The sequence below is a fragment of the Macrosteles quadrilineatus genome, unplaced genomic scaffold (genome assembly GCF_028750875.1).
Source record: "Macrosteles quadrilineatus isolate MER2022 unplaced genomic scaffold, UCM_ALF_1.0 Scaffold_3__2_contigs__length_128488019, whole genome shotgun sequence".
NCBI lineage: Eukaryota > Metazoa > Arthropoda > Insecta > Hemiptera > Cicadellidae > Macrosteles > Macrosteles quadrilineatus.
The window spans coordinates 76,576,270-76,589,067 of NW_026542596.1; the positions used below are offsets into that span (position 1 = coordinate 76,576,270).

The window sequence follows — 12,798 nt, forward strand, 5'->3', positions numbered from 1 at the left end:
ACGAAGCAGCAACAAAAAGCTGTGATACACAATGAGATCGGTCAAATAATAAAATTGATGTAGTATTGTGTGAATAGGGTAATTTTATTTTTAAAATCATGATTCATCAACTTATTGACTTTATTTTATATTTATTCAATAAAAAAAATATATTGTGTTTGTTTTTTTTCAAAAATAATGTCTGGGAAACGGAGTAGCGTGTTAATAATTTTAGTGCATTAGGATGGAAGGAACTAATATTATAGATATGAGTGTTTGAAGTATGTCAATAACGGGAAAACTACTTGACCAATTAATTGAGCAGATTTTTGTTCATGAATAGTGCCAACATAACCATAGGCTTAGTGGAGATAGCCAATTTTTATTTTAATACCCTCCTAGGGCCCAAATACTCTCTGACAGTTTATTAAGTCCAATGTTCTTCTTTTGAAGTAACCATGAAAAGCCACTCAAAATGCCACCCAACCCTGCAATCAATAGTTGTATTAATACTTATGAAGTCAAACGGGGCAAAAGCCCGCGGGTGCAGCTAGTTGATTATAAAAGCAAAGCTCTACTGGTATCCACCATATATATATATATAGAGAGAGAAGATTATCTGTACTAGCTTTCTGTTAATATTAACACATATTTCATGATTTCAGTCCAATGCTGCTGGACTTGGACTAGTCAACTACATATTCAGAGGCCTTGGTTCGCACAATACACTAAATACAAAATACAATGCTTCTGCTCCTTTTTCTACTGCTACAATAATATTTATTCTTTGGAGTATTTACACTTATAAAGTTTACCAGTTTTAGCAAATGTATATATTTACTGTAGAAGATGAAGAAGAAGAATAGAAGAATAGAAGATGAATCTTGTTACGCTGTACTATTTTCCTGGTTCTAAAATGGTAATGTTTTTGCTTTTGTACATAAAACTATACATTGTATTTAAATGTGTTGTGTTGTAAAGATCAAGCTAAATTTTGTATTATTAGTAACTTATTACATTTGAGAGCTCATTTGCGAGAAGATTGTAAACAATTTCAAATGATATCTCGGAGTTTATATATATGACTGATTAGTTAGATCAAAATTGTAAATTTTATCTATTTACCAATAAGCTTAGTTTAAACTGATTTAACATAAGTAAATCTGTATGTGTTTCTGATCATTTGAATGTTGGAAATGAAAATATATAACAATGGAAAATCTATTTTTATGTCGTCCACAAATAGATGAGTAAGTCAATGTTTAATTATTTTTTTTGTGTGGCCTATTTGAAATTTTTTAAATACTACTGTGTCGTACACTGGTACAGCACTCTTGAAGATTATTTATTTATTTTCAAAATGTTGCATCTCACATCTTTATGTTAAAAGACAAAAAAAATACTATAAATGAAATATTATGACATTGAAAGTTTTGTATGGGAAAACAAGAACAGTAAATTTTATTAATTTGCAGCAATTGTTCAAATAACGAGTAAACCGTTTTAACATTGGTTTGCGTTTGCATTCTTTACCAAAGATGAAATACTAAACATTTAATTTTTGATGAAATATAGCCTAGTTTTCAAGACCAAATGTTGGATTAGTAACTTGCATGTCATTTATTTTAATTTTTACATTGTTTAAATTGTGTAAAAGTTAAATAACCATAAACAAGATAATACTTTGATCAATGTTTTGTTTTAAATAAGCATTTTCATTTGTTAAGAATTAAGCTATAGTTAAATGATACATCGGGTAAAACAAAAAATTATTTTAAAAATGTTAGTTGAATGTTAAACTGTTTTACAATAATTAATTGTTCCTAACATGATTTTAGATTATGTCAAACTAACCAATTTCTAAAACTTATGTCCATCCCACTCTTCATCACATTGCTAATGTTATAGATGTATTTGTATATTTATGTTTTGTTTACTATCTATTTTTAATGTTTTATGTTAAACTCGTTGAAGACTCATTTCTCAGTATGTCAATTAATAGAAAATGAATGAAATTATAGTGTTTGTCATTTTATGTAATATTATTTATATTTTTTCCTTAATCATTTGTTTAAATATTTTTTTTATTTATCGCGACTTTAATAAATCTACTGTTTTTCACCTTAATATTTGGATTGAAATGTCTTTGAAAATTTACCATTATATTCATGGGTTTGTTAATCTAAGTCCCACCAGATTGTGTAATTTAAAGTGAAGAAAAATCTAAGGGTAAACTAGATGAAGGAAAGCTTAGTTTTTGATTAATAAAACATTTACCAATTCAAAATCATAATTTACTATATTTTGGTGTTTATATGTGTCTGTTAGTGCTATTGTCAGTTGTAATAATGTTATCAAAACTAACTGTTACATATTTAATTTATTCTAGTCATTTCTGGTATACAACCAAAAGAATAATTCTTTTAAATAAAATGTGTAACTATTATTACATATTGCCCAGGTGGCTCCCATTAGGGAAAACTCTTTGTGCTCATACTAGATAACACATTTGTCATTTTTTATTTAAAATTCACATTTTTTTCTAATAGTGGTGTGGGAAGGGCACGCTAAGCTTTTAAAATATATGTTGTAATCTGTTTTCTTAAATCTTGGATGAGGGATCTATATAGGATATAGGTTATGTCCTGTAATCATGTATTTAATTTTTTTATACCGTTTTTTTCTGAACTTGAATCAAATATTTATTTTACTATTTTATGTTTAAACACCAGTTAACTTTATCTTAGTACACAATAAAATTAGTTATTAGGCCAACACTTACTCCTACTGTTAACAATAATTTTTGAGAATTTAATGAATGTTGCATGTAATATTTTTCTTCCTATATATTTATTCCTGTTAATGACAAGAAGTTAAATTACAAAAGTTTTAATAAACTAATAATTATAGTGGTGTGTTTCTTTTAAATTCCCATGTGGGCTACAAGACTGCAACAACAATTATATTAATTGGGCTTTTTTCCTTATAAAATTAAACCTGATTTCCTTGATCTTATGGATCAAAAGAACTAGTTTAATCCTATAAGGCATCTGAGTTCATGGTGTTTTTTGCCGTCAACCGCGTTGTTACTAAAAAACTATCGCCAGAAAAACTATCGGTTGATGCCGAAAAACACCATAAACTTTTATGACACTGGCTGTGAAAGCCTACGTAAGAAGACTATAACGCATGTATTAATAGCAGTTTTTGTTGCAGTATACAATGAAAAACTAGATGATTTGAATTGAACACATTGTAACTTTAGTCTGTTCATGCATATGGGTTAGGATAAATAGAGGAGTTTTAAAGTTCCTTAGTAGAAAGCTGTATTTGAAATCTGTAGATGAAATTTCAAAATATTCTTCATAACGCCTCAAAATGTTTGCCGGGCCTTTTACTGGAGAATTCCGACAAGCAAATGAAGGAAGGAGCGAATGAAGTACCTATACTAGTTTTCTGATTAGAATCTTTGTATTTAAAATATATTTTATGTAGTAAATGAGGGAAAGAACAATACACAAACCCCATACCTTTTATTAAAAAACTTTTGTATTTACATATTTTAATATACAAATTATAAATGTTTGTCCATCCAAAAGTAAAAAGAACATTTCATAAAAAGGTAAATAACTAATCCACCTTTGGGAAGCTTCTCAATACTTAAAGTACAAGATATTTGTAAAATATATTATTTGTCTTAGCAAATTAATTTTTGTATTACCCTTTGGGAAAAGACACTTTTTACTTTAGGAAAGACAGTTTCTCAAGAAAATAACTTAAAAGTTTAAATATACACAAAGAAAAACATCTTAAATATCAATTCAAAAGTCACATCCGGTATAAGCTTGGATCACAAAGATCTGCTAAAAAGTCAACATTAGAGTTTTATCAGTTAAAACTTCTCCTTGGCCTAAAGAAACTGTATACATTGTCTATAACAAAGGTCTTATTATAATCAGGAGTAGCACTGTTAATTAATTTTGCACACATTTGCCATTTTCAGTAAACATAACCAATCAGCTTAGATTTTAGCTGTGTAGATTGATAATAAACGAATATAGGCCTATTGTAAAGGATGAACAAGAAGCTATATGCAAAATTACAATCTTACTACTTTCAAATCAACTACATGATCAACCAATGGATACACAACCGAATTTGTATGGCAATTTTCAAGTTAAGAAGGGTTTTAAGAAACAGCCATGTGGCTAATTAACAACTTTTTTAAGGGATGCAAGTGAGCTGGCTTACCGTAGAAAATTAGTGTGTTTGGGAATTTAGAGAAACGCAAGAAAGTAATGTGTACAATTATTGCAAATCTGTAAGTATTTGGACTAAGGTTTTCTCAGGTAAGTCAACTAAACCCTCTCCTAAAATTTTTTAAAGTGTAATAGTGCTATTGCAAAATCAAACTTCATCTGTTTATAATCCTTCACATTATTTGTAATAATTGGTCGCATACTCGTATCTGTTAATTTAACTTTCTCCAGTCACTATACGATGCTTGTACGAAGTCGTTACTTCTTGCCGAAGAGAGGGTCGAAGGCGGTGCCAGAAGCGGGGAAGTGCCCGGCAGGCCCCGAAGGTCCGGATGGTCCTGAGGAAGATCCTCCGTGATCCGCCCACTTGGTCAGGTCCAAGGAGGGAAGAATGCCACTGCGGCATGGAACTCTGGGATTGCTGCAAAGTACCAATCATTGCATTTCGAGGTTTGGTCAAATAAATACAACTAACAAAAATACAAGCACTGAAAAGAAGTTACACTTTTTCCTAGTTTTTTGCATTTCGAGGTTTGGTCAAATAAATACAACTAACAAATATACAAGCACTGAAAAGAAGTTACACTTTTTCCTAGTTTTTAACATTTTGAGGTTTGGTCAAATAAATACAACTAACAAATATACAAGCACTGAAAAGAAGTTACACTTTTTCCTAGTTTATAGCATCCTCATGTTATACTACCAACCCTTGACCCTTTCTCCACCAAAAATCTAGAAAACCATTATTTAGTTCTCTTTTCATTAATTTAGAAAATATTTTCTCTTATTTACTTTTTATTACACCATTGTATGTATTTGTATATTTTGTTATTGTTATATTAATTTATTTTGTTGTTACTACTTTTAATTTATATTGATTTGTTTTTCTTTATTGTTACTTCTTGACAAAATTGTAGAAATTCTTTACTGTTAACAAGTTCTACTTACTTCTCCATCTTAGTAGCTATCCATCTATCTATATTATTTATTGAAACTTTGTGAACAATAATATTTTTTTTTTTTTTAGATTTAACTCTACGTATACCAAAATGTTCATCTAGGTGTGTATATTTGCAAACAAACTGTCCTTACATTTTGAAAATGTCCCTTGGGCTCTGCCCCAGTGGCTTTTAAAGTTCCCATGTTATTCTTATGAAGAACATATTTGTTTACATTATGATCAGCTGGATAATTTAATAGCTGTTCATATTTTAGTTGCAATTTAAGGAAACGTGTGCTACAAACATTTTACTGACTTGGTTGAAATGAAATATTTACTTTTTGAATTTGGGTTGGCGTTGGCGTAAATATTACAGTACAATAAAGCGAGAAAGCCTGGACAATTTGATATACTTAAAAAGAAAACTTAATTAACAGTGCGCTGTATTTCTTGAGCAGCCATTGAAAGAGCCGATTTACAAACTATGGAAACATAGGAAAGTGATAGAACACCACCAAGTAGAAGAAAAAGAAATAATGTTTTTTTTTATATTTATAATCGTAATTATGGACAAACTAATGCGGCTGTGAGTGGGAAACATTTGTAGAAAACACCAAACAAACAAGATCAGCTTTTAAAAAATGATGAGATATTTACAAGAAATGTGATTATGATTATATCAAACTGTTATGTACATCGTGAGTATTCCCATAATATTTGAGTCGACATAATCTTTAAAGTCATTGGAAATTATGACTGTTATTCGTTTTAAAGTAACGCCTGTACTACTTCGCACTTGCTCGAATTTGAGCAACAGGTACACTAGTTGGTAATTATATCAGATCATATTTCACTCCATTCTACACTCACCCGTCATAGATTAAAACTAAGACAAATTCACATTTCACATTTAAATACTTTTTCACGCAAAGTTAAGTGTTCCACTTACATTTCGTGATCTGCGAGCACCATGGGGTACACTTGAATTGTGTCGATCAAGTCTGTGTTGTCACACACCACTCTTGCCAACTTCGCCTTCCGTATCTCTTGTAGTTGCTCTGTAGGTAAAAATGTACTTCATTATTTCAAGTTAATGGATTGAATAAAATTATAATGACATTGTGCATTTCTCTCTTGCATGTTTTTGTCAGTCTTAAATAGAAACTTTTAACTTTAATTAATCGTCTTTCAAAATAAAATTTTTATTATGAGATATAGAAAGAAATGTAAAAATTTCTATCATACTATTTGTTTTACTAAAAGTATTCAACAATTTGTTTGAAAAAGTGTCTGCATTGAAAAGTCTCAAAAGCCTGATAAAATTAAAATTGTTGTAAAGTTACGCTTTGTTCACAAGATTTGCACAAGGGGTACTTAAGATAGATTAAAGAGTACTTAAAACGTGTTGTCTTGTCTTACAAAAGAGCTATTTCTTTCTTAATTACATTGAATAGATGGGGCGATTGACCATTTAGTTTTGCTGTTTATTTGACTCACAACTTTACTAGACTGGTACTATTTGGTGCATCAGGTCTTCTAAATCAACCTTTGAATCGAAAAACAGAGTAGAAGGCAGCAGAGTCTGATAAATAGCAAAAATATGAGAAGGGCTCTTATTTTATCGCAGCCTTTATTTACAATGTCTAGAATTTATGTTTAAAAGGTGAAATTTCGGGGGGAACCCATTTTTACAATAACAATCAAAGTTTCATGCAGACATTGTAAGTTGTAGAACAAAGACTCACCAGGAGTGAAGGATGATGGCTGGTTTGGTAGTTCGTACCAAAACCTGTCCCCTCGGCGAGCGTAGCTAAACTGAGTGGCGATGATGCAGCCAAAGGTTGGTCCGATCATGCTGCCCGGCAGCGGCCGCTCTGACACCCCTCCTGACCACAGGTCTACATCGGACGGGCTCCTGGTGGGCAAAGAGAGAATAATGAAAAAAATTGATTTGCTGTTCACTAGAAGTTATGCTTCTACGGTCAAAGTAGAAAATACAACTACAGAATTATATTCTTGGGGAATGATTCGGTGAAATAAAATAACTAGTTGATATTTCAAAGTTGTTGCAGTAATCTATCTTCAGGGCAAGTTAAAACCCAACTGAAACATTTTGTATTTTCTCCAGTCCAAGATAACCTAAAAAGAAAAAGATTTGAAAGTCATAACACATGTTTGAGTGTCTTGATTTAGAACTCGCATTTGTTTCTACAATATTGACAGCAATACATAATTTTTTATCATCAATTTAAATCTTATCAACTATTTTTTCTACAGCAGCTTTATAGGAATGTATTCTTCTATTTCATCTGTCTTTATTTATGCTACTATAGTTTCTATCTAATAGGTTGTTATAGATAATGATAAAATCCATACCTATTTAAACACACAGATACAGACACAGAGTAGAATATAACTTACTCGTATACAGTGGCATATCGGCTGATGGTAGTGTTAGGCATAGCTCCCATGAGTCCGTCGAAGTTGTGGGCACCAGGCAGTCCACAGAACTTCCTGTGGAATAAATGTTTCTTTCAAGATACTTGACTTAAACCATTACTGTATATCAAAATACTGTGCCTCTTTCACCATGCAGTGTAATATGTAATTAGTATAATAGGTTAATATTCCTGTAAACACATTTTGGACGAGCGATGTACAATATTTTTGCCATATTACTTTAAATTATAACCTAAAAAACTGTACAAATCCGTCATACATTTCCACCCACTAAAGGACTTAACAATCACTACTCATAACTTCAAGAAGGTTATGTTTTCATTTATTGATTTGTTGACTTATTGCCAATTATAATCAGCAGGTGTCCGGTAAAAACTCATTACAGTACAGTGGTACGTAATGAAACCCCATTTGATTAAGCAGGCTGCAAACTGCTGTTTTCCAGAGTCCGGACTAATTTCATGCACGGAAAGTCTATTAAACAGTGGAGCGTGGCGGGAAAATAGTTAACTAATTACTATCAGAGTGACAGAGTCTACAATAAGTTTTATAAGTTTTAATCGTCAACAAAAAAATTCCATAATGCACCATACAAAAAAATCCAACAAACAATTTCTTTAGTTATAGGTAATATTTTCCCCGAGGTCAGATGTTTGTACCAACCTGTACTCCATATATCCTGGAATACCAAAGTCCCTGCCTCTTTGCATGTTAAAAGACACCAAGTCCAGTCCGTGGTGATGTCCTGGCTTCTTAAACAAGTTGTTTGTTACCTGAAAGGACACAAAAGTAATGTTAGCCCTGTTTTAACATGTTCAATCTTTACTAAGGTGCGATTTCTGGTCTACAATTGCAAAACTCTAGCGAATCACTTCCAAAGTGCAGTTAGGAAATCAGTTGGTAATGCGTTCAAACCAGAGTGTGATGAATCCATTTCCTTGGCAACAATCTAAAGCTGAGAGCAAAGACAAGTGTCCAAATAAATACTCTACACCCTGATGACTGCGTGGCTTTTGATGGTTAAAAATCGATTTGCCTCACATACCATCAGTGAAAGCTTAGGGCCTAATGTGCTTAGTACTTGCGCTGTACATTTTGTAAGGTGATTCTACTTGCAATCTCAACCAATAAACCTAAGTCAAGAGAACACCCGTTTATCACGAGATATTTTATAAGCTTTTTATTTCTGAAAAACTACCTAAGTCATACATAGAAGAAACTAAAATGCAAAGGACCAATTTAATTTAATAGTATGTCAGTCTGTCTAATCGCAAAAATAGTATTGGACCACTGACAAGAAAATCCTGGGTTGGTTTAGAGAAACCAACTTTAACGTTTTTTCTCACTGTAAAAATATTATGTTTACTTTTTGAAATTAAACCAATTTTTTACAATGCAAACAAATAATACATTTCCTTTTAAAGAAAATACCTTTGCTTCCCGTCACCATAAAAACCTGTGCAGTGATCTAGAGATAGTCAAATATTGTCAAGGCCTAAGTCACATGGACAATCCAGATGCAGTAACTTTTTTGTCTTAGGACGCTAAGCACAAGCCTGCTGTTGTTTTTCACATTACTTCAGGCTAAACCTAGGGGCAATCCATTTGTGATTTGGCAGGATTTGAACCCGGGACTGAAGTTCCGCGCTCTATCCACTACACCAGCTCGCTCCCCAATGTAGTAACTGCAGTAATAAGATATAGCAAGAGGCTGGACTTGAACCAGCAATGAGGTCATCAGCTAGAGACTACACAAATTTGCCGTTTTCGGCACCGGGATTTACTCTTTTATTCTCAAGCATTCACGTGTAACCGTATTAAAACTTGTCGTCGCTTAAAAAACAATTACCTCCTGGGTCACAGAGTCGTCCATAGCTTGGGCGACTTGGTTTGTCAGACCCATGAAGTATTCATCAAACACTCCGGCTCTGTAGAGGTCGTAGGGCCTTCGGATGAGGTCAGACAGTCTTTTGGAGGCTGCAAACAATTAGGTAATTTAGCAATGGTGAAAGAAAATCTGAAACCAAAAACTTACAATATTCAAGTATTTCATGTTCATAAATTCGTAATGGGTATTTTTTTCATTCAATGCACAATACATGGTTATCTGTAAATTGTTTGATTTTGCATTCAAAGTGTTTTCCTGTATTCATGAAGTTCAAAAACCCAGTTTTGTGCGATTTGTAGAGGTCAAATCTATGAAATAACAAACCATTGTTTGTATAAAGATTCTTTCATCAAACTGTCACTGATATCATTGGTACTGGAAGAAAAATATATGTCTAAGAAAATCCACACAGTAAATTACATCGTAACCAATCAAAATAGGAGGAAATGCTAATTTCTTTTGCCACTTTTTGACTTGTCTTCTATTTGGAAAAAATTGAATTTGTACAAACTAGGTTAATTTAAAATTATACATGATCCTTCGACAAACCCTTAATGGTTAAATACATAAACCACATCAATTTTACTTTGCAAGGTAAACATAACATACATGGATCTTAAGATTTTCAAGCTAAAAAAGTTTAAAAAACTCTAGGATGATTTTTTTGTCAGAGTAAAATTTGAACTAAGCTTAAAAGAATGTTTCAACTGACCAATAAACTTGTGTGCTTTGCTCCAGCGTTCTATAGATGTAGGTAGCAGTGTGTGGCCGAAGCGGAAGGCAGCTGCAGAGAATGCATCAATCACATTGGGGTTGACGTCAGGGTCGTATCCGTCCCAATAGCCCTGGAAAATCAAGCAATTTAACTTAGAAAAGGGGGTTGGATTGATTTTTATGTGGCTAAACTATATAAACAACAAAGTAGCAAATTCTTTCAATATTTAAAAATTAATTATGTTCAGTTTTGAAGCTGAACCTGTTGAGTAGCTTTTTTTATAATGTACAAGTTACTATATATTTTATGTTTGAAATTGTTAAGTTTACCTCTTTCTGTGTTAGCAGTCCAAACTTTTCCATCACTTCCTTTCCCAGAAGTATTGGTAGAAACTCGTTGTATGTGATGTGTTGTATCTGGGCGATGACAATCCTTCGGGCCTCCTGTAAAGAAAATGTGTTTATATTTCAATATTTTTTTTATAACTAAGGATGTTTCAATAATACAATATTTCTGTAATATAAGTATATTTCCCTGATCAGTACCTATTTGGATTAGGAGGACAAGTTTTTACCACTTCACAATTCCCCAATTTATAACTTTGGTTTTAACAAATTTATAAATATCTTTACAATTATTTTAGGTAAAACAACAAAGCTAAAAAGTTCATTGTTTATATATATAACATTCTCAAAGAATTTATTGAATGATAATTTATAAACAGTTCTTAGGTTTATATTATCTGCAACAACTACTTGAACTCTAAGTCTCTTGCTCTTTACACTGGACACTCCCCACTTTTATCTTTTATGCACTTTTCACTTCATGTGTTACCCTTTTTCAAGCAAACGTCAGTCTCTGGACATACCTGGAAAAGTGTCTCATCGTCCCAGTGAGGATTGATCTGCTGCAGAGCGTGCGCCAACCTGTTGTGTTCACGAGCCCAGAGTGTGTGCATGCAAGTCAGGACTAGCTGCTCGTTCACTCGGATCTCACCTTCAATATATCAGTCAAATTTTACTGTATTCAGTATATGTGTGCTACAGGCTATAGTAGTAATGACAAGTCATGTGCAAGAACAAGGCAGAACTTGACCCATGCTTTGCAACAATGTGTGAACTTAAAATTTAAACATTATTTTAAAGTGAACATGATAAACAGCTGGTATTATTGGTAAAATCGTAAATATTGCAGTGTAGGAACACTCACTATCAAAGATTTTTCCAATTTCACTGCGATCACAGCAGATGGTAGACGTATTAAATTTTTTGCCATCCCAGAAGACAGGTAACTTATTTGGATATCAATCAAGCTCCATCATCAACAGCATCAGGTATACAGGGTGTCCCACGAGACGTGTCTCAAATTGATTACGGAAAAACGGCTTAGCATAGAAGGATGAAATAAAATTATTTTCTGCTAAATCAACCCCAAGGAATAACGTAAATATATTTTTAACTTTTTTCCAATACAGGGTGTGCCAAAAACTGAGGGTCACTAGTTTGAATCTCGGAATTTTCAAAATTTAACATATGTTATGTTATACACCATTTTAAAGGTATTTAATAGAGAAACATTTTGGCAAAAGCAGAAATTAAAGATCTTTTACCGTTTCAAAATGGTGGCAGTTTCTTTTTTTAATCTATAATTTTTTAATTCTCCGTGTTTCCTAAACCAATGCATGTAGTCCTCCTCCGGTTGAATTTTCTTACTCAATTAAGCTTTACTGTGATATGCGACAAGTAACGGTTTTTGAAATATGAAAAATATACCTTACCTTTAAAATGATGTAAAACATGACACATGTTTACATTTGAAAATTCCGAGATTCAAACTAGTGACACTGAGTTTTTGGCACAACCTGTATTGGAAAAAAGTTAAAAATATTTTTACGTTATTCCTTGGGGTTAATTTAGCGGGAAATAATTTTATTTCAGCCTTCTACGTTAAGCCGTCTTTCCGTAATCAATTTGAGACACCTCTCGTGGGACACCCTGTAGAGTGAATAAATTGCAAAACACTATATTTTTCTTACCTGCGTCGAAGCAGTACTGAGACCTGTTGGTCCTTGTGCAGCCCTCATCAGGGATGTCCAACTTAAGAGGCAGAAGATCCTTGAGTCCATACTCGGAAAACACTGGGTTCATCCTCAACTTGCCTCCAAAGCCAGATCTTAAGTGTCTGAAGTGAAAAGTACACAGTCTTACAGGATGGATATTTATCGATCAAATGTTTGTCAAAAGTTTATGAATTTTAATGGTGTGCACTGTGCACAGAGTGCAGAATACATTGAGTGAGCGCATTACAGTATTTTTCACTTTTGATTAAATTGCCCTATGAAATAGTAGGAATTTAAATTACTTATCTCAAAATTAATTTTTAAAGTTCCATTAACTTGGTGTCAAAACAATAGTCTGTTTCTCAAGACAGCTAAGTCTGTAGACCTTACAAAGGGTGACTGTGGTAGAAATACCTTAGTTTTTTTAGTATATTCTACAAAAGGAACAAGCAAAAACGAAATTTCATCAAAATTTAAAACAAATTCATTAACCATGTA

At 32.5% G+C, this 12,798-nt stretch overlaps 2 protein-coding genes across 5 annotated transcripts in view; one reads left to right on the top strand and one right to left on the bottom strand.

The window, feature by feature from the left end:
- The window catches only part of LOC128990131 (phospholipid scramblase 1-like), a 33,458-nt gene extending 30,578 nt beyond the window's left edge, over positions 1–2,880 (top strand). For all 3 annotated transcript variants that reach the window (XM_054412391.1, XM_054412393.1, XM_054412394.1), the window contains one exon: positions 645–2,880. The gene's annotated coding sequence lies outside the window, so the exon portion shown is untranslated. The remainder of the gene's footprint in view (positions 1–644) is intronic.
- A 628-nt stretch (positions 2,881–3,508) lies between these two features.
- Positions 3,509–12,798, bottom strand: part of LOC128990443 (peroxidase-like) — a 34,432-nt gene continuing 25,142 nt past the window's right edge. For both annotated transcript variants that reach the window (XM_054412808.1, XM_054412807.1), the window contains 10 exons: positions 12,277–12,422; positions 11,110–11,237; positions 10,571–10,684; positions 10,239–10,371; positions 9,488–9,615; positions 8,302–8,411; positions 7,600–7,692; positions 6,924–7,093; positions 6,128–6,236; positions 3,509–4,659 (listed from right to left, as the gene is read on the bottom strand). In XM_054412808.1, the coding sequence (XP_054268783.1) occupies positions 4,497–4,659; positions 6,128–6,236; positions 6,924–7,093; positions 7,600–7,692; positions 8,302–8,411; positions 9,488–9,615; positions 10,239–10,371; positions 10,571–10,684; positions 11,110–11,237; positions 12,277–12,422 (1,294 nt within the window). In that variant the 3' untranslated portion in view covers positions 3,509–4,496. The remainder of the gene's footprint in view (positions 4,660–6,127; positions 6,237–6,923; positions 7,094–7,599; positions 7,693–8,301; positions 8,412–9,487; positions 9,616–10,238; positions 10,372–10,570; positions 10,685–11,109; positions 11,238–12,276; positions 12,423–12,798) is intronic.